At 28.1% G+C, this 22,653-nt stretch overlaps 3 protein-coding genes across 6 annotated transcripts in view; all 3 read right to left on the reverse strand.

Annotated features, from left to right (window-relative positions):
* LOC109595552 (nuclear hormone receptor FTZ-F1) overlaps positions 1–17,046 on the reverse strand; it is a 126,484-nt gene extending 109,438 nt beyond the window's left edge. For 2 of the 4 annotated variants that reach the window (XM_049963888.1, XM_049963886.1), the window contains exons 1-2: positions 16,703–17,046; positions 12,527–12,541 (exon numbers count right to left, since the gene is read on the reverse strand). In XM_049963888.1, coding sequence (XP_049819845.1) covers positions 12,527–12,541; positions 16,703–16,871 — 184 coding nt within the window. In that variant the 5' untranslated portion in view covers positions 16,872–17,046. The remainder of the gene's footprint in view (positions 1–12,526; positions 12,542–16,702) is intronic. The other 2 variants (XM_049963890.1, XM_049963887.1) reach the window with 2 other exon arrangements.
* A 1,445-nt stretch (positions 17,047–18,491) lies between these two features.
* On the reverse strand, positions 18,492–21,056 carry LOC109595562 (probable medium-chain specific acyl-CoA dehydrogenase, mitochondrial). Its single transcript, XM_020010946.2, has 9 exons — positions 20,906–21,056; positions 20,768–20,852; positions 20,538–20,705; positions 20,320–20,420; positions 20,182–20,262; positions 19,768–19,898; positions 19,589–19,697; positions 19,372–19,512; positions 18,492–19,092 (listed from the first exon to the last, which is right to left on the reverse strand). The coding sequence occupies exons 1-9, from the start codon at positions 20,918–20,920 to the stop codon at positions 18,670–18,672; spliced, it is 1,254 nt and encodes a 417-aa protein (XP_019866505.1). The 5' UTR covers positions 20,921–21,056; the 3' UTR covers positions 18,492–18,669.
* Positions 21,057–21,420: 364 nt separating this feature from the next.
* LOC109595563 (uncharacterized) lies at positions 21,421–22,589 on the reverse strand. Its single transcript, XM_020010947.2, has 4 exons — positions 22,344–22,589; positions 21,975–22,250; positions 21,775–21,924; positions 21,421–21,715 (listed from the first exon to the last, which is right to left on the reverse strand). Exons 1-4 carry the CDS (start codon positions 22,419–22,421, stop codon positions 21,581–21,583), a joined length of 639 nt encoding a protein of 212 aa, XP_019866506.2. The 5' UTR covers positions 22,422–22,589; the 3' UTR covers positions 21,421–21,580.
* Between the last annotated feature and the right edge of the window lie 64 nt (positions 22,590–22,653).

Below are 22,653 nucleotides of genomic sequence, written 5' to 3' on the forward strand. Positions count from 1 at the left end.
TATAAATCAAACTTACATGATAAATACACAGTTGTAACTTTCTATGTATAAATTTTATTTAATAAATCCTGATAACTCGATTTTCTTTCCAATTACAAATTGTGAATTGCAATAACAGTTTTTAAAATTTCTAAAGCCACAAAAAAATTTTTAACTATTTCTAATTTATCATTTTTTAAAATTTAAAATTTAAATTCTAATTCATATTCAATACATTTGAATATTCACATATCATTTCAAAAATCCTCCTAATTTTAAATAAGGGATTCTTAAATTTGATTAGTAATTATGTGGTTGTTATAAATTTCAAATTTAGGAATTTTTATTTATACAAATTATAAAAGGATATTTTTAATACATATTTTATATTAACGTTGTTAATTTGAAGTGTGAAATAAGAATTTTATTTTTAATTTTGTTTGTGTTTCATTTTATTTGTTTTTAGACTTTATTCATACTTATATATTAGTAATAGAATATTATATAATTTAATACTTCTTAGAGTGTCAATTTTCTAAATATTGTGTTATTTTAAATGTCAAATTTTATATTTTTAACAGTAAATTTATATTTATTTAAATTGGAATTTTAATTTGTTTAAACTTTTTTAATTTTTATTGTATATTCATTTTAAATTGAATATTCTTGGTATTAATATTTAAACAACTATTGTAAAATTGAAAGAGAATTTCAATGATCTTCAAGCAACTATTTTAATTTTTAACTTTTCATTTAATTCAACAAAATTAATATTTGTTAATATTATGTATTTCTAGAAATTATATTATTTTTTAATTATGCCTACTTTAACTTACACATTTTAAAATGTTTATCCTATAAACTGAAAAAATTCCGTATAGATAAAATTAAACATAAATACAATAATTAAGTTATTTACTTAATTTACTAATTTATTCTAAATTTTGAATTTTTGAATAATTTCTATTAAAAATCATAAATTTCGTATATATTTTAAATTGTGAAAAAAAAAATACTTATTTTATTTCCAAAGTATAAATAATAAAGATATTATCAAATATTACATTTTAAATTACGTTTTTTAAAATTAAAATTTTTACCCTATTTGTCATTGATTGTCAGCATTTAATTTTTAATTATTTAATGGTTTAAAGATAATTTGAGAAAATTTTTGAATTTTAATTTTCAACAAATTTTAAAATTTAAAAGTCTAATAGGAATTTTTATTTTTTAAATATTAGTCTAATATGAAAAAGGACACAAAAATTATAATAATGAATAATGACATTATTCTTTAATTTCCGTATTTATTTTAATTTAATAAATTTTAAAGCCAACTAAAATTAATGACTCACCTAATTACATATAAGATTCAGACATAACCGTAATCAATTAAAAAGTTTGTTTGAAGAAAAAGCTCACAACCTTGGTATTCCAATTAACAATTTTTATTTGACGAAACTATTATTTGGCGTAACAGCCAAGGTCGTTTAATATTACGATTTTGTAATAATTAAATATTTCTAACCAAAGGCGTAGTTACGAAATTTTAAAACAAGGAGATCACGTTTAAAATTCACTAATTTATTAAACAATAAAATGGAACGATGAAAAGCTTGAAATAAAAATTTTGGCGGATGCGCCCAACTTTAATTTTTTATGGAGTTGTTAAAATTAATTGGTTGGTAATTGCGTCGGAAATAAGAATTTTGTGTAATTTATACTTGATAACTCGAACTTCGACTGTTGGAATGTCTTGATAACAAAATTTTTTGAATGAAATTCGATAAGTTGATTTTTTGGAGACACCGTAATTAAGTGATTTTCTAAAAGGACTTTGAAACACAATAGAAAAATGGTATAGAATATATGGCAAATGTTTTGAAGATAAATAATCAAATGTCTTAAATACCTTTAATTGGTAAATAATATAATCTGATTAACAGAAAAATATAGAACATTTAACTGAGTTCAAACATTTTAAAAACTCCATAATTAGATTTTTCATGAGTAACCTATTATTATATTAAAAAAATATATTTCTTTAACATTATTTATTAAACGTATTATAAAAATAGATAATATATTTTACTATTTAAGTTCATCAAGTGGTTTTTGTTGATTTTTTAAAATAATAATTTATTTTTTGTGAATCACTAAATTAAAAAAGAAATTAAGAATTATTTGAATTTTTTATCTGACCTTTAATGATCCAAGATCTCTTTAAAATATGCAAAATAATTGTTTTTAATATATCAAATAATAATGATTATCTGGATAATTATCAAATTTTGATACATTTCCTATATTTATTAACCATCACATTAGAGCCTTGCTAGAATGATAATTACATGTATTTTTTTATATTTAGCACTAAATTTGGTATGTTAAATTTTTAAAAGAAATGCCAAATTTCAATCTCCATTTTTTCTCGATCACTTATTAATTTTTTTATGTACAAACTCTTTTAGTTGTTCTTGAGACATGACCGATAATCTCCACTATTTGACAACCTGGTATATTCATAGTTTGTGTAGTTTATTGGATTTAATAACTATAAATATTTTATTCTCAAATAATCAAAAAATAATAAACTACTATAATAAAACATATCATACATTAATCACGAATACATTTAATGAGAAAATTTATTCCGCAAAACAAAATATGGATAGTGCGTGCTGTACCCGATACGATTGATTTAACGACTTAATAACTTAAAATTAGCCATCAACTCAACTCGGATACACCTGTTTTTTTTATATAATAAGGTATTTAGGCCAGGGTGAACTATCACGTGGACAATTTACCTTGAGCGTCTCGGCGTTCTGCAAATTTTAAATACATATTAATGTTTGTTTTGTTTTGAGTCGTATTTTTAGATGCAGTGGCGGACGGGATTCATCTCGCACCGCTCGTTTATTACCCGCGATTCCTGATGCGGCGATATTGTATGAAAATAGAAACGTATGCACATTAAGCGTAACACCGCAAGATGTTGTTTTAGAAATTGACGAGATTTGTTGTATTTGAAATATTACACGTCGTTCTATACGTTACGAAAATATTGACTTCTTTAATTTTGTGTTTGACTCAAATAGATTCAGAAATTATTTTAAAATTTGAGTCTGACCGATACATCGGCATCACCATGGGCGCCCATGGTACGAAAATACCATCATTGTTCTCGCCATCGGCAAAATTTACACTTATGTATTGACATTGGACTTATTACTTTTACGTGATTAATTTAAGTTCCATCTTCTCTTGTCAGAGATAAATACATATAAGCACATTAACTAATAACTTCGAACTGTTTCCTTACATTTTTATTCTACTATTAATTGACCCACAATTATTAATTTTAATATAAACATACAAAACACAGACTTTTGTGTAAGACAGATAAAAGAATAGCCAATGTCAAGAAAGATAGAGAATAAAATATTGTGAAAAACAATAATTATAAATGTTATTAAAATTATGAAGCTCACCAAGGTAGGAAACAAAAAAAGGAATCTGTGTCCATTTGAGATATATTGGATTGTTCAGAAAGTAATTTCGTTTTTTCCCGACCGAGGATTTAATTGTATTTTTTTGCACCCAACTACACACCACACCGTATAATTTTCATATGCATTGAGAGCTCCATATAGCAAGGCTTGTGTGTGAAAAAATCCAATTAATTCTACGCAGCATTTTCGACATATTTTACTGTTTTACTACAGAAAGGGTAAAAATGCTGTCCAAGCCAGAAAGAAATTGACCGATTTATATGGAGAAGGTGTGTTGACAGTACACCAGTGACAGAACTGGTTCGCTAAATTTCGATCCGGCAATTTTGATGTCGAAGATGCACCACGTTCGGGAAGGCCGGTTGAAGCTGATAAAGACGCGATAAAGGCATTAGTTGATGCGAACTGTTAAATTTATCAAATTCAACAGTTTATGACCTCTTGAAAGGCCAGGAATTATTCTCGAAGCTCGATGTATGGGTTCCCCATGTTCTCACAGAGAGAAATCTGTGTCGCCACTTTGACGTCTGCGATTCGCTTCTCAAACGTCACGAAAATGATCAGTTTTTGAAGCGCATCATCACTGGGGACGAAAAATGGGTTGTATACAACAACGTCAAACACAAGAGGTCATGGAACAAAAAAGATGAACCGGCTGAAACCATTTCCAAAGCCGATATTGACCAAAAAATGGTGATGCTGTCTGTTTGGTGGGATTTTAAAGGAATCGTTTTTTGTGAGCTTTTACCGGATAACACAACGATTAATTCGAAAGTCTACTGGTTTCAGCTGGACAAACTGAATGATGCACTTCAACAGAAAAGGCCAGAACTAATCAACAGGAAAGGTGTAGTGTTTCACCAAGACAACGCGAGACCTCACACAAGTTTGGTCACTCGTCAAAAGCTTTTACAGCTTGAATGGGATACAATGCCACACCCACCATATTCGCCAGACCTGGCACCATCGGATTATTATTTGTTCCGATCATTCTAAAATTTTTTAGACGGTAAAACCTGCACCTTAAATGAGGAGGTCAAAAACCACCTCGATCAGTTATTTGCCAGAAAAGACGAAAAATTTTATGGGCGTGGAATTACTGCTACTACCAGAAAGATGGCAAAAGATGTTGGACCAGAAAGGCCAATATATAATTTAATAAAGTATTTGTTTATTATACGAAAACTGTCTTTCATTTCCACAAAAAAAAAAACGAAATTACTTTCCGAACAACCCAATAAATAAAAAAAATTTTTGATGAGTTTAAAGAGTGTGCAAACAAGTGTTAATTTAAAAAAAACTCTAACCTTTTAGGAATTTATTTTACTGAACCGTTTGGAGTATGAATTAAAATTTTCTATCAATCATCAATAATAAAAGTGTCCATATTTTATATTTCCACTCACTTTTGAATACCCATCTTTTTATTAATTGATTAAACTGCATTATTAAATCTCAAATAATAGATTTTTTTTAAAACGTGCTTAATATCCATTGTGTTTGTATTTATTTCTCTTTTTTGAAACATAAATAATGGGGAATGTGGTACATAATTCATCTTTTTTATGAAAATAATGATTTTTATTAAATATGTATAACTAATATTTTTTATATCATTTACGTTTACATATTAGTTTCCGCAATGGGAAAAAATTTGCCACCGACCGAACCCTATTTAAAATTTAAAATAAAATTTCTATATTTACGTTGTTCCAAAAACACAGGTTGCTAAAATTTAATAACCATTGACGCAATTTTTTAAATACATAAATTACTAATTTACGTCACAACTGCCACAATTAAGTTACAAAATTATTATAATCATTTTATTGTTATATTTTTATCTTAAGCTTTTAGAGTTTTTTTATTATATCCACTCTCTATATTCACTCAAGATACAATGAAGAGAATTTAAAAGGTGAACGCTAAAAATGTGTAGAATTTAATAATAAGTGCACGGCAAGGAACAATGTGGGGCGGGCGGGTCCCGCCAACTTGGGTCGATGTTGGGGTAGTAATCGACCCAGTAACCCACTTTTTAAATGATCCTCTGTGACGTGTGAGACGACCTGAAAACCGAAAACGACCCTGTACGCGTGTGCCACCTGAACAGTTGATGAGAAAAGAAATATATCGAAGTGTTCCAAGGAAAATGCCATAGTGATATCCATTAGCTTCGATTTAGAAATTGGATCAAATTATTCATGCTTTTAGGGGCATTCCCTTTATGCTGACAAATTGATACTGATGACTATATGTACATTATATGTGTAGGTCGAACTGATCATGTTACAAATTCCGAAAAATTACATTAATTTGTGGAAATTTGTTTATTAAATATGTATAATATTAATCAAAATTACAAACCCTTTTTATTTTATTAAATTAAATGAATAAAAATTAATACAAAACAAATTTTTCAACAATTTAAAAATATATATTGTTTTCTATTTTCATGATTTATAAGATTTATATCTGGTATTTTTTTTATTTTAAAAATTTTTGTAAAAACATTAAAAATTAATTAAAAAAAAGAAATTATTTCGAAATATTTTTTATTTTTCAAAATATTAATCAATTAAAATTTTTTAAAAACAAATTTATTCTTTTTGAAATAAGTAATTATTCTTGAAAACTATAATTTGTAGAATATATAAATTTAAATACATAAATTTTTAAAATAATCATTTTATTTCTGTTTTGTTTTTTTAATTTAATCTAATACTTTCTATATACTATATAATTTAATATTTAAAAAATAATTTTTCATTATAACTTTCAACTTTTCATTAATTTATATAAAATTTTCTACGAATATTAATTTTGTTAACATTTTTTATTTCAAAAAACTTTATTTTTTAATTTTTTTCAATATATTTAATAAATATAAATGATTTAAAATGACTTGAAGTATTATTTTTTATTATTTCATTCGAATTTTTCTATTTTTATTCATTTAATCAATAAACACTTTTATTTGAGAATCAAATTTCAACAAAAACACTTTAATTAATATTCAATATTTTGGTTAACAAATTTCAATTAACTGGTTTTCAATCTTTTATTTTATTGTTCTAATTAAACAGATTAATTAATGATAATTATCATAAGTTGTATCCACTTAACAATTTTGTTGGTGTTTTTTTTAGTTATTTATGAAATAAATTATTGATAGCATAAAATTGAATCAAAATTAAAAATATATATATATATATATATATATATATATATATATATATATACAATTTTAAAATAAAATAAATTAAATTTTAAAATATTAAAAAATTTTTAAATATTTTTAATTTTTCAAATTTGTATAATGTTTCTTGAATTTTTTTTATTTTTTGAATATTTATAATATTTATCAATAGTATATTGAAAAATATTTTATATAAAATATTTTACTCATTATTTCTGTGTTTATTTATATATTTAATATTAAATTATGATTAATTTGAAAATTTATGATAAATTTGATCCAAATAAAGGTAATTTTAGTAGTTAATTAAATTAAATAAATATTAAAAATATTATATTTTAATTTATTAATTTCTAACAGTTTTAAGAAACATTTTTTGATTGTTTTTGTAAATTTACATACAATTTTCCTGCATATACTCATAACCAACTGAACAAAAAACAAAACTAATAAAAAACAATTGTTACATATATAAACTGTGTCTTATAAATAACAAATTTACTTACATAAAATACTACAATACGAACAAGTTCAAAACAATTGCAGAATTTATGACCGACTTTCAATTTCATAATTAAACCGAAACTGACTTTAAAAAAGACTCAGAAACAAATGAAAATAAAGTGCATAATAAGTAACAACTTTAAGATTGTTGCAACGTCCACCGACAAAAATATTACCCAATTACCGTCGGCACTTACTGAAAATGAAGGGCCTAATTTGCTCGGGCTGCAATTTGAGAAACGTGTCCGGCCACGAATTATGGGATATTTACGATGGAAAGTGTCGACGGTGCAATTAATATTTTCGGAACCGGGCGGTTGCCGTGTCCGTTTTGTTGTGCCGTTCTTTGTCGTCGCTAAAATAGAAATCGCCACCCGAAAGCGCGACGCGACGGTAATTAAACCCAGCCAATTTGTTTCCCCACGAAAAGACCAGTTGAAAATATAACTCGGGCCTTAGGTACAAATTATTTTGGTACTTATTATGTTAAATTATTTTTGTTTTAATTTGCCAATATTTGATTTGTTTTTGTAAATTAATGATAATGATGATTACGCTGGATTTATAAACTCGACGAAATTGAACCATTACAAATATTATAAAAATCAAAAAGGCTTAAAATTAGCTTCTAACTCTAATGAAATATTATAAATTAATAGAAACTATACAAATTTGTAATGAAAAATAAATCATACAATTTAACAAAAATGTTTTTCGAGGTAAACCATCAATGCACGTAAAATAAAACCCGACAAAAGATTAGAATTAATGAACATTTCTTATTGGTTTTTGATTGCATTTGGTCACAATCAATGTGAGCGAAACATCTGGAACACGTTTAGTGGTTGTTGGAAAAATAGGAACAACTAGTTTGACAGGAATTTGTAAAATTGCACATTTAGAAACGCTCAAGGTTCGCAAAATAGTCTCACGCCCTGCCAAGTTCCGGAGGCATTCAAAATAGATTCGCAACATCTTGCTCTAGAAATACACACGCATTACACTGGCTCCGTGCGTCTTATGCACTGCTGAATAGGCAATGCTAATAAAAACAGCCCAAGTTTATGTTAGTTTATGCCGCAATTAATGGTGGTGTTTATCGAAACACACTGAACTTATCACAGGAAATTAAATTTTTACTTATCTATTACTAATTTCTGATTACTATTATAAATACAGTAGTGGTCATTATTATAACAAATTTTTAATATTGTTAATGTTACATATTGTAGTCATAACAATTTTATTTAATGTGATATAGTCAAATAATACAAAGTACTTTTCCAAAAACTAATATTTTCTTATTCTATAAAATGTTACGTATAAAAGACAAGTCTAAATTCCTTCAACCTTCTTGAATTGCTGTGATAAGTTCATTTAAATTTGTAAAATTTTAATGTCCATTTTGGTTATATCCGTGTTGGGTTGCGCAACATAAAACATCGATGCTTTTTAGACTTTTAACCAATCCTTCACAATTTTGGATTTCTGGTTGGGCTAGTTTTCATGTTGAAATATATTATTTATTAATAGCATCATTTCTTTAATATATGAGAAGCAAATTGTTGTTTAGTATATCCCTGTTCATAAATCAGTTTAAGGGTGCCTATGACAGAATTGAACTAGCCCCGTAACCAACTCAGCCACCCACCATGTTTCACTGTGCCTGTTCGTCTCCACTATTCTGTGGTCCAGTGAATATAATTCTAAGCAAGTACAAAGTACAAATATACAGGAAACGATTGATTTATTTAGCAGTAAATTCTTAGAAATCTCTTCTTATTTCTCTCCGTCTTGGAAATGTCTTAGTTTCACTTCCACCAATGATTAAACAATTACATTAAGCAAAAGACCGTTAGTAAATAATCGACTTAAATTCACAGACACCAATGAAAGAACTTAGAGCAAAAAATTTCTTTAATTTTGTCCATTAAAAAAATACATAATTTTAAAATAAAATTAAGATTAACCAGTTGTACAGCAGACCCAACAATAATAGAAAAAACAATAAACATTATAGATACTGGTCACCCAATTCAAGTAGTACTTCGCATATTTTTAATATATTTTAATAAGTTGCTATAATTATGACTACTACTGTATATCAATAAAGAATAAATTCTGTCTGGATTGAAGAAAGTTATTGGCTTTAAAAATATAGGAACATATCAAACACCTTGTTTAATATTTTGGAAAATATATAATAATAATTTAATTTATAATATAATATATATTATCGATACCTGTTGACAGGTTATTCTTATCTTACCATGTATACTAGGAAAGAACTTTTCTACTTTACAAATTGGAACTACATTTAGTTAATCATTTCACGTGTGAAAGTCCAGAATTTTACACATGATGCAAAAATTGTGATAACATTTATAGCGTTTCATTTGTAAAAAAACAAAGTTAAAGTAATTTCCGGTTTGGCCGGAAGTGACAGAGTATTAAAAATATTTTAAAAAAGTAGATAACATCTCGCCATAGCAGCAAAAATTCCGATTGATGTCTCTTTTACTTCTCTATAAACCTTGTGTTTTATTAAATATATAAAATAACTAATGAAATATGTAATAGGTAATTAAATGTTTTTGATTTGTAAATATAAGCGACGTTAATACGGTGATCAAATGATACAAAAAAACTTGTACCAAAAGAGTGTGTGACATAAATATTCTTTATATGGCAATTTAATCATATTAAAAGCATCGTTTTATTTCATGCTTACAAAAAAATTAATATTAAAGAGAATGGAACGTTTCAATAATTTAACACGATTTAAATGTTCTCATAATGTCCTCATAAAGTGGATTAAAGTTTTTTTTTACATTCCCGCCCCACATTCTGTGGACCCAAGACCTAATCCATCCAAAGGACCGACTCCCTTGTTTACGCCGTCCGAGAAGAGAAAAGAGCGGCGCAAGCAAAGCGTCAGCGACGAATCAAATATAGTTTCCTTTGTGTGTATATTTCGGATGGGCGGTTATTTTTAATCTCAAGGCTCCGCAAAACGTCGAGCACGGGGTCCTTGCTAATGCAATAAAGTGCACTACTATTAGGATATCGTTATGTCGTTCAACTCTATTGGTAGTATTCGTTACCTTCAACCGTTTTACACTTGTTTATGCTCTCGCACATGCACGGGATGCCGCCGATTAACCACACGTGTTATCATCGTTCAATCGGGACGAAAAAAACGGGAGACGATGTTGCCGAGATAAAGGCGGGTGCGAATCTAATTTCTAATCTAGTCTAAAATATACAGAGTTTACGAAAACAACTCAAATATGCAAATATCAAATAAGAGACACTTATTAAAAAGAAAAAAAAAATTATAAATCTTTGATACAAAGCAGAAAATTTATATTTAAAAAAAGTTTAATATGTTAATATAATATGTAAGGTAGCAATAGGTAATAAGGCCTAGGTGAGAGAAATTGTAAATAAAATGAATAAAATCCAACTTTGTCAATTAGTTTTACTGGTAAAGATAACTACGCCAACAGTTGTAATTAATTAACTATTATAGACTAAAAAAAATTATAAATCGTGTATACTAAAAGAAAAATGCATAAATCTTTAAGAAAATCAGAAATTTCATTGCTTATAAAAGTTTAGTATATTAATATAATATGTAAAGCATCAATAAATAATAAGGTCTGGTTAAGAGAAATTTTAAATGAAATGATTAATATTCAATTTAGTAAATTAGTTTTACGTGTAAATATGAACAGAAAATTTTGATTACGTCAACAGTTGTAACAAAATAATAATGTAATTGATCAGAATTTAATATAATATTTTAAAATATATGATAATTGAAAAATAGATCTTAAGGATCTTTATTTTATAGTAAATATATATTAATTAAAGTTGTGGAGCCGACACCTCTAAAATCAACAGAACATTAACAATTAGAAGAAATGCAATTAATTACAGAGGGACTCTGTCACGAAAGATATATTCACGAAACCACAACCACAAAGAAAAGAGGACGGTTACACCTCCATAAATAACAATGATACTTAAGAAAAAGAAACGAAATGCTAAAAATACGGCAAATATTATCAAAAAGCGTCCGTCGTTTTGTGAGGGGAGGATGCTAACCTCTCTGAAGATCCTGATGACTACTAGACGACAAAATCCATAATTTATTAAAGAATTGGAATCTTTTAAGTATACTGTTGGCTTAACCAAATTTTTTGTTTATATTTATCGGTCAAACTAATTGACTAAATTCGACATTATTGATTTCATTTACAATTTTTCTTATCCGGGCTTTATTATCCATTGATATCTTGTATATCACATTAATCTATTAAACTTTTTTTAACAATGACTTTTCTGATTTTTTACAAAGTTTTATAATATTTTAAGTATATATTAATTAGTCTATTCCAATGGGAGTTAAAGGGCGTTGAAAACGACCTCTTAAACTGAAAAGGGAACTTTTGGATCAATATTTGTCCCCCTTACTAGTTTAAAACTGAATTAAGACATTTAACTTAATTGTTATTAAGTATGTTTCAAATTTTTATAAAAAATAACTTATCAAATTTTTACAGATATAAATTTTTTTATTAAGAATTTATAATTTTTATTATTATTATCGATTATTTTTACAGAAAACGTATTATTTTACACTTAAATTTTCAATCAAATAACTAGATAATAAAATGTGTATTTATACAAATTCATATACAATATAATACAACAAACAATAATTTGTATTGCCATTATATTAGTGATAATAATTAAAAAAAAAAATTAGTGTATTTGATTATATTTATTGTTGTCAAAGTTGAATTTATTTAAAATTTTAATATTTAATTTATTTGTTTAAAATATCTAATATTTTAATATTCATTATTTTTCATAGTGTAAAATATTTTTATTTATAATTTATAATTTTTACTAAACTCTTAACGTCAGTAACTTTTACAGAGAATGTATTATTTTAAATAATGAAATAATCAAATGTGTATTTATACAATATAATATACACATTTGTTATAATACAGTACACAAAAAAATTGTATACCATTTCTATCAGAATAATTAAAAAACTTAAATTTGGTATATTTAATTATATTTATTATTTTTATAGTTCAATTAAGTATTTTGATTATATTAAATAGTGGTTTATTAAATATCATTAAATTATTTATTTTCAATACATTTTGTACATTTAATTAATTAACTTACTAGCTACAGTTATGCATGCAACTTTACACCAGCTATTTTATATATTTCCTTCCAATCAGATTCAACACGTATCTTCTAGAAAAAATATAAAAATAACTATTTAAATAAACTGTCCTCTTACCTAAGTAGTCTGAACCTGCAAATTTAAAACAAAAAATTTAAAAGTTGAAATACAATAATAATATTTATATGTCAAACAAATTTTAACAATAAAAAAATTGTATATTTGATTATGTTAAAAAATAATAAGTCATTTATAAGATATCAGATATTTCATAAATTAATTTAGGTACAAATTTAAAAAAAGAAATACTGAAATCAATGAATTTTTACATGAATGAAATTAAAAGTATCGACTACTAGTTTAAAAGTCATGAGTTGACAAAAATTATCTGTCTTAAATAAATTATGTATGTGAAAGTTAACAACAATTTACATTTTGGATTAGCTCATCATTTTTTTTTTTGAGTTGTAGTTAGTGAATTTCTTATAAAAACGACACGGAATAATTAAGAATAACGAGGTGTAACTTTAGGAACATCCTCCTCGTCCATAAGTTATATGACATAACATTAAACAAAAGGACGTTGCCGTAAAATAAAATATTTGGGTCAAACCGCATCGACATTGGCTTATATTTCGAAACTCGTTATTTTATTTTCACATTCACATGAAAATACTAGTAGCATCATTTACATTTACGACCATTAGGAATCTGTCGGTTATTTATAGATTATGATGATTGCTTCTTCATTAATAAAATATTTGCGAAACCACTACTAATACCCATCATCCACAATTCATATTTAATTTAATTAGAAAAAACATGTCCATTTCCTGGAATTAATTAACTTTAAAAAAATTATAATTTAAGACAATTCTTTTAACTTATTTGTAAACTAAAAAAGCAACCCGACAATACAAATTTACATTTAAGAAAAATAAAGAAAAATGGTCTGTCTGTTCAATATTAGTCAGTGAAATACAATGAAGCATTTCAAAAATAATCGCACGAAACAATGAACGACTTTAACAATCCTTAATATTCATGCGACATTATACGAAATAGTCGCATCTTAATGAACTGTATAAATAGCCGGGATATGAAATAAGCGTGCATAAACAATAAACACAGATTGTTATACTATCAGTTATCCTGACCTAATTTTAAAAACCGCGATAAAACCCGACTCAGATTATAAAACGCACGTGTGTTTTCAACAGAAAATTTTCTACGATTAATTTTTGCTAGTATATTGAAATATTTAATGGATTTACCGTTAACAACAATATTATCTCTAAATTATGCCTTTTTAAACACAAATATTGAATATCATAGATAAGAAATTTTAGATTTCGTTGTTTCATTATGAAAAATAATATAGTCCTTGATAAATCTCCCCCAAGAATTAAATATAGTCATTAAATAAAAAGCACTGGACAGAAAATTTACTGTCTTTAATTTTTAAAACAATATTATTTGTCAATTATGCGTTTATTAAATAGTAATATTGAATATCCCAACTAAGAAATTTTAGACTATGTTCCATTATAAAAAATAATATACGGAGTCAAAGATAAGCCTAGTAACAATATCTTCGATTCAAATCAAAATACTGTTTAAAAATGTTAGTGTAAAGAAAATTGTCTACGTTAATTTTTGTTAATACATAAAAATATTTAATGGATTTACCTTTTCCAACAATATTGTCTGACAATTATGTTTTTATTAAACACAAATATTGAATATCACAGATAAGAAATTTTTGCTGATACATCATTATGAAAAATAATACACAAGATCTCTGATAAATTTAGCAAGTATGCAATAAATTCAAATCTTTAAAAAATAGTTTATTTCACTTTAAATGTTTAATTTTTTAAATGGATTTACAATTTGTTTTAATATTTTTCAGTTTCTTGAAACATTTTAACTAATTTCAATTCATATTAAATATTAAATTTATTTTAACAATTATTATTAAACGTTTATTTTAAGTATTAAATTAATATTAAAATATTAATTTTCTGACATATTTGGAAGCAACGTGAATCATGTAAATTTCATCTAATTCAAAGAGACAAATTGTATGACCCTCACAAGAAAAACAGGGAATTATTATAAAGCTGATCACGTCAATTAATTTAATTTGTTTTCAAAACTAACTAGAATTATATGGATGGTTCAATTTAAATTGTTCCTCCATATATCAAAATCACTGTTGTTGATTTACTTCTACTTTTTGAGTGATTTAAATTAAAGACTACAATTTTTCAATTTCGTTAGAAGTTTTAAAAAAAAAGCAACCATTGCTAGACTTATCAGCAACCCTTATGGTCAATAACTTGTAAAACTAAAAAAAAATTAAAGGCAAATTATTTTGGTCGAAGGAATTAAAATTATCTTATTGGATACACTTTGGAAATTAATCATTATTTTCTTCTTAAATCCTTCAAGCACTTAAAGGGCTCTTAAGCTTAAAAAACGAGTGTACTTTATTCCATACACACAACATCTCTAGAAGCTGAATGTATGGGCTGGTATTTATGGAAATTCCATTACAGATCCCTTTTTCCTTCTAAAAAATTTAACAGGCGATATGTACCTAAATTTACTACAAAATGCCAGTGACCCAGCTCTAACATATATCAAAGATAATGACCCTGCATACAAAGGGAGCTCCTCCGTATTACTCGCATGATCTGGACGATGGGTATGATGAAGCGCTGTAATTGAGTGTCTCCTTGGTCACCCGACTTACGTCACTGAATGGAGCTACATGAGAAATAGAGTTCACAAATCTTCATCTGACACACTGGAAGATCTGCGATGACGAATCATTGACACATGTAAATACGATAACTGTATCATTGTTTCCAGCATTCCAGTGTCAAGTAAAATTAAATCAATTATTGTATTTTCTATTTCAAAAACCTACAATCTCTAATGGGGAATTAAAAACCCTCTTTAGTAAGGTATTATTTGACTCCACTTAGGGCATACTATGCTTTTTGCATCAAGTTATTCTCCTGATGACGTGTTATTGGATTTTGTCAAAAAGTCCTATCCCAGCCTGTAATGTGTGGTATTACCTTGTATATATTTGTATATGATGAAAATTTAAAAATTCAAGACTTTAACATATTAAAATTAATTTTCTGTATGTAATATTTAATTACAATAAAATAACCCATTAAATGCACAATTGCCAAAGAAAATTTTACACCTTTATTAATCAAATAAATAGTATGAACTTACAATAATATAAACAATTAAATAGTGCCATTTAAGTATACCTTTTAAATCATTATAAAAAATAATTATCAAAACACCCTATACAATGTTTTTTAATTAATCTGAAACATTCTTTTTACGTAACACGTTTCTACGTAATTGGTTTTTACTTTTTTATCAATAAAAAATAAATTTGTTGTTATGCATGTATTACAATCTAGTTTTTCCCCGTAGCCATAAACTAATCAAAATAGTTCTTGGAATATATAAATGATTCAATGATCACGGGATTTATTTAATATTTAATGCAAATAACAATTTGTATTCGTTGTAGCGGTCTGACCCTCCCTGTATATCAATCTAATAACAAAACAATCTGTTTTGGGTTTATTCAAATGTAGAACGAACCAACCAGTTAAAATTTGGCGGGCATAACAAATAAACAATGCAGTTAAAAAACGATAGGAATGACATTCAGAAGGATCGAGTCTAGGTAGCGAGTCCTAGGCGATGGTAAGGTGTCGCGGGCCGTCGCTGACCAGCTGAAGAATATTATGGCGCAGGCGCATGCGGTTCAATAATAAAAGGCACTTCCACCTGCACTTGAACCTGACCTATAATAGACCATGCTGTCTAGGGATATCCTAGATAAACCAGAAATAGACGTGCACGGAGGAGGAACGGAGCGTATGCCACCGTGACATTCGTGGTACGGTACGAATTTGCAGGCGATTTTTTGGCCGATCCGATTGGGGGGAACACGATTTCCGAGGGTCGGGCGTAACCTAGGACAATTGTACGGACCCTCCGCCCGGTTGCCGTCTCTTTATAAACAGAGGGATCGGCGAGATGCGACGGTCGTGCAGACGATTTGTGTTTCACTTTCAATATCACTTTCGCACAGATGCCGCGGAAATTGTTAGAAACAAAAGTGAATCGTAAATCGAGTCGGCCGCACGTAATTTACATGGCAAACAGGTTTTCGTGCGCGTAGCCGATGCATTAACAATAACACACACGGATAACCTGCAAATCGTGAAATGACATGCTTTAGGCATTTACCTTCTGAATTCGTTGAAAAAGGCACTTGCAAATCATTGTCCGTGTTTACCTCCAATTCCACATCACCGGCATTGACCACAGATATCGTAGAAATTGTGCCGTTCTCATTGTGAGCGGTAGACACGGCAACAGAGCATGGAACGCTCATACTTGTCGCTTCTTCGTGCATTGTTTATTAGATTACGCACTTATTCTGCAATGATGACCGAATTTACAACACCACAGAGCTTTCCGAAGCTCCGACCTTCGATTTCGCGCCAAGGTTTCACAAATATCTATTTCTTTTAGCCGTGTAAAAATCGAACGTTGTTATAAATGTAGGTCTGTAGGCCACTTCGCTTACACTTTACATTTCAGACAGACATACAACTGTATTGTCAAGCGAGCGACTGTGTTCATAAGCAGAAATTGGCTGGACCGACGTATGATTGTTTTCGATCGTAAAAACCGTACAAAACACTCATAAAAATACGAATTTGAATTTCGATAATGATTTGGAGCCCACAACTTTTGTTTTATTTCGATATCGAGGCGCAGCCGACTTTCACGAAATAAGTAGGTCAGTTGTGTTTATACATTCCGTTGCATCTATTCGCGTTACATAACGCCAATTCTAATTCGGAATGAAATGTGACGACGTGTTTTACCTATTATTTTGCGTTTCGGACGAATAATCGATGGAAATTTTTAAATTGGTTGAATTCAGACACTGATTTGATATTGCACTAGAACACGCTTGCGCCGGAACTTTTAAATTTCGGCGCCTTATGTCTAACATTGAAAAGAAAGTAAAAGTCCTTTAAATAGAACAGTAACATGACCAATATTATTATTGTTTTTTTTACACAAATTACATTCAATTATAGTTTCATGGTGGACGATGTTCCACCCACCTTAAATAACCAAAATTACTTAAAAAATCATTCATAAAATGAAAAATACAAAAATTAATTATCAAAATTTACCAAAAAATTACCTCAAAAATTAATAACAAATGTAAATTTTAGCTTTACCGTTAAATAGAAGTTTAAAGACAATATTTTCAGTTCTCACTGTTATCTAATAAAAAGTCTTCTTTCAGATTTTACTCAAATCAAGTTCAATTTAAATTAAATAACAAAAAAGTAATATATAAATATATTTTTTGTTATTATGGTAGATATTATTATAGTATATTATTAGAGTGCTACCATACCAGTACTACCAAGCCAGTACTTTTGCAATTTATTGGAGTCTTATTAGATTTTCATTTTTAACATTTTTTTATTAATTATAAATGAATTTGCAAATCACAATTTATATTTCAAAATTATGAACTAAATAATTAAAATATAATTTTTGTGTTATTTTTAACCAAATAAAACATGAGGTAACTGCAGTTCATTCTTAAACAGTACTTACAGTATTCTCATTGGACTAATCTTGAGCCGCAAGTGAGACAATATTATTTTTATAAAATAATGTAATAAATTACACAAAACGTTATTTAAATTCGGTTGATCTCAGTGATGTATATAAAATATGATTTACGAAATAATAGTATTTAATAATTTATTTTTGAAGCAATCAAATATAATATGAATGCTAAGTCTGAATATTATTTTTACTGTAATTTTTAATTTCTTCATTTTTATTTGTCTTATTAACCATTTTTGTATTATTTTTAACAAAATAAAACAAGTAATAATAATACATTATTGAGCATGATATACAGTTTTTTCAAGTCAATTTCAATTCGTTTCATCATATTAAGCTAATTTTGAGGCATAAACGGCATACATAAACAAAATTTAATTAGGTATAAAATAGTTTATTTCAAAATACAAATACAACATATATATATAATGTATTCTAGTAGTAATACACAAATGACAACAAAACGTTATTTAAATTCAGTTGATCTCAATGAGGTATATTAAAATTGATTCAAAAGTATGATTTTCAAATTCCTATTCAGTCTAATACGTTCATAAATTTTGTTTGGCGTTATCCAAAATGGTTCTTGAGATGATGAGCCTTTGAATTTGCGAGGTGCCCTCGTAGATCTGATAAATTTTGGCGTCTCTCATCAATTTTTCCACCGGATACTCGGTATTAAATCCGTTTCCTCCGAATATTTGTACAGCGTCGGTGGCGCATTTGTTAGCGATGTCGGCGGCGTAGCATTTAGCAATAGCAGCGGACAGGCTGTTTCTTTCGCCTTGGTCCTTCTGCCACGCAGACTTCAACATGGCCAGGCGAGCAGTTTCAACTGCCACTTGCATATCAGCCAACATGAAAGCAACAGCTTGGTGATGGGCGATTGGCACCCCGAAAGTTTTACGTTCCAGCGAGTATTTGGTGGCTTCGTCCAGAGCCCTTTGAGCCAAGCCCACAGCTCCAGCAGCAACCTTACAAATTAAACTTTTTAATAGGCTGTTTAAAGATACTTACAAAGAGTTTTACATAATATTAAATTAGACAGAAATAATAAGTCTTAAACATTTTAACTAATGTCTGGCAAATAATTTAATAATTCTATTTCCTCTTCTTTTTTTTAATAGCCTTAAAACATTTTAATATCTAGCAGATAATTTACAACTTTTATAATCATGATTAAGTAGCTTCAATATTGTCTATTACAAAAATTATTAAAAGTATGATTGTAAAACTATTCTGTGTCAACTTACTGCAGGCCTAGTTTTATCAAAGGTGCCCATAGCAATTTTAAAACCAGCTCCTTCTCCAACTAACACATTTTCCTTAGGTATCCTCACATCCTCAAATGTAATACCTCTTGTGTCAGATGCTCTTTGACCCATATTTATTTCCTAAAACAAATTAAAAATATAATTAATTCACTGACCAATTGAACAACTTTTTTGTCAACTGAAGTCTAAAAATTACCTTTCTACCAGGCGTTACACCTTCCCATTCTCTCTCTACAATAAAACCAGTAAAAGCTTTACTAGCAGGAGCTTTAGGGTCAGGGTTTGTACGTGCCAAAACAAAATACCTTAAGTAAAAAAAAAAGAAAAAATGAACATAAATAAAATGGAAAACCAAATGAATGTTTTAATTTTTACCAGTTAGCTACTCCACCATTTGTGATCCACATCTTTTGGCCATTGAGGATCCATTCATCACCTTTCTTTTCTGCCTTTGTTTTAACACCATTAACATCTGATCCAGCACCTGGTTCAGTCACACAATAAGCCTAAAATTATACCCAAATAATAAAATATTAAAATTTCTTTTATACAGTAATATTTGTAAAAATATATTTATTACAATATTATTAATCACTCAATAATTTTCTATCTATTTTTAATACAAATTTTTCAAGAGACACTGATGTATTTGAATGATAAGGCATTTTCGCAAAAACACTTAAAGAAAGATTAAATATTAATTGCCTACTTTTTTATTATCAGCGAAAATTACAATAGTAAATTTTGAACCTTTAGTTTGCCTTTCAATGAATATTATATTATACTTACAGCAACAACAGGTTCAGCAATAAGCCTTCCAAGGTATTTCTTCTTTTGCTCTGGATTGCCAGCAATGAGAACTGGTGTTTGCTAAAATACAAATACAAATTTGTTATGATTAAATTAACATTGTCTGTGGAGCATTACCCCCAAACTGTTGGCTTCAATAGCTGTCATAATACCAGTACAACCGTAGCCCAATTCTTCAGCTACTAAACAACTGTCCAAAATTCCCAAACCCAAACCACCTGAAAATCACATAGTTAAATTGTGGTGTCATATTAAAACCCAAATTATAACAAACAATGCTATGATTTTTTTAACAAAAATTGATATTAATTTTACAAATTATATGTTTAACTTACCATATTCTGGTTCAACACCTCCATTCATCAGTCCAAGGGCATGGGCCTTTTTAACAATATCCCACGGATATTTACCAGTCCTATCATACTCAGCTGCCACAGGAATAATCTCATCTCTGGTAAATTTCCTTGCCAATTCTTGCAATTCTCTTTGCTCATCGCTGAGTCCTGCAGAAAAATGTATTTGGATTTTGGAATGAGTTGGTGGACATTGACCTGAGACAACTCACCAAAGCTTAATCCAGTTGTTGAATTATTACATTTTTGGGTAATAACTACAGTTCTAAAGGCGGGCCTCAAAAGGCTTCTGGTAACCTAATTTCAAGAATGATTTGTAAAAATATAGTCAATTAATATCAATTAAATACCTGTTGGAAAGCCATTTTAATCAGAACAAGCACAGAAGAGTAGAATTTGAACCGAACTGATAAGTAGGTAACTTGGTAAATAAATATATTATTAAAATTGTGAACTTTGGAACAAGATTGGAAGAACTCAAAAAATAATAATAGTTTGCGATCAACAGCGATGTTGCCACGTTGTTTTTAAATTTAGGTTTATTGCAATAAGATTTGATTGATAAGTTGTCTAGTTAAGAAAATTATGTGCGTAGCAATTATTATTGTTAACTTATTGATGTTTGTGAGATATTTATTACTTGTTTATTTATTTCAAATAAAATTTGGCAACACTGGGGACACGTATTTATGAAACGTATGTTTTATATCAAAAATTGAATTAATTGATTTGGATACATCATAAAAAAAGTCACACAATAAATAAAATTATTTTTGTTTAATAATAAACCATTTTTTAATATTACGTTATTATAAACCATTCTGAAAATTTTATTTTCGTGGCAACAGGAAACAAAAACAAATAGTTATATTAATATCTTTCAATTTATTGAAATATATAACAAAATAAAATGAATTCTTTCACGACAATAAATAAAACGTATGTTCAAAATACATTAAATAAATATTTATCATTTCATTCAATATTCATTTCGGCAAAAAATTAAAATAATAAAAAATCTCAACTCAATCACTATCATAATTAATTTTCTTTATCTCATCCCAATGCAACTCTACCAACAGATTATTTTGGGAGTGCCCTACTACATCCACTGTAACTGGTGAGTACATATCTTTGTCCATTGGTGACCAACCAGTGTACTAAAATTGTTTCAATATCAATCAAAGATATTTCCCTTCATAAACATTTTGGCATTTACCACTGAAGTGTTTTTATGTCTCCATTTGCCATCTTCTTCGTATGGTTCATATTTTTGGAGCAATGCTTTGCCATCTATTCTCCATATACATGGCTTGCAATTGGGATCTCCTTTCTGAACATCCTTTTTATTGATCACAAAAGTTCCTGTCTAAAATAATAAGTCAGAAGAAAACAAATTAAATTCCTTAAATAACCCACCATATATTCATTCCCTGAAATAACTTTAGGCATATATTTTCGATTGTTGGCTGTATTTGATATAACCCCTTCTGATCTGTCAGTCTTTCGATTATTTTCCTTTGGTGCTCCACTAGTGGAATGTGACACTTTCTGCTTCTTATTAATACCATTCTTCGTCTTCTTTTGAACCTTAACTTCTCCTCCACTTTCTGAACCGCTGGTGCCTTCAGAACTCGAATCGTGATGTACTTTACGCGGTTTGCTGTTTAGTCTTGCTGATGTACGTTTTTTTACCTGAAAGATAAACAAAACAATGTTATTGAAATCTCCTGTAAGAGGATTTAAAAAATTTTTTGATTTAATTACGAATTAAACGCAACTACAAACCTTTTCATCCTCTTTCCATTCATCCCCAGAACTCTCGTAAGGATCAGGATCATCTTCGCTTTCGGTAAATTTGCTCATGTTTACAATGTAATAGCCGCTTTAGAAGGGCCCTGTATCCAAAATTACCTCACCTTATTCGTGACGTGTCGTAATATTATCCCTTTGATGAATTGCAAAAGCTGATAAAAAAATAAAAAATATTATTATGGCGGATTGAATCAGAAAAATTACAACTACAGAACCATAGGTTATTTGTCCACACTGAACAGCCAATCAGGGTTCAGAATGACCTATAGCGGGAACTTCAAAA

Source organism: Aethina tumida, chromosome 2 (genome assembly GCF_024364675.1).
Source record: "Aethina tumida isolate Nest 87 chromosome 2, icAetTumi1.1, whole genome shotgun sequence".
Taxonomy (NCBI): Eukaryota; Metazoa; Arthropoda; class Insecta; order Coleoptera; family Nitidulidae; genus Aethina; species Aethina tumida.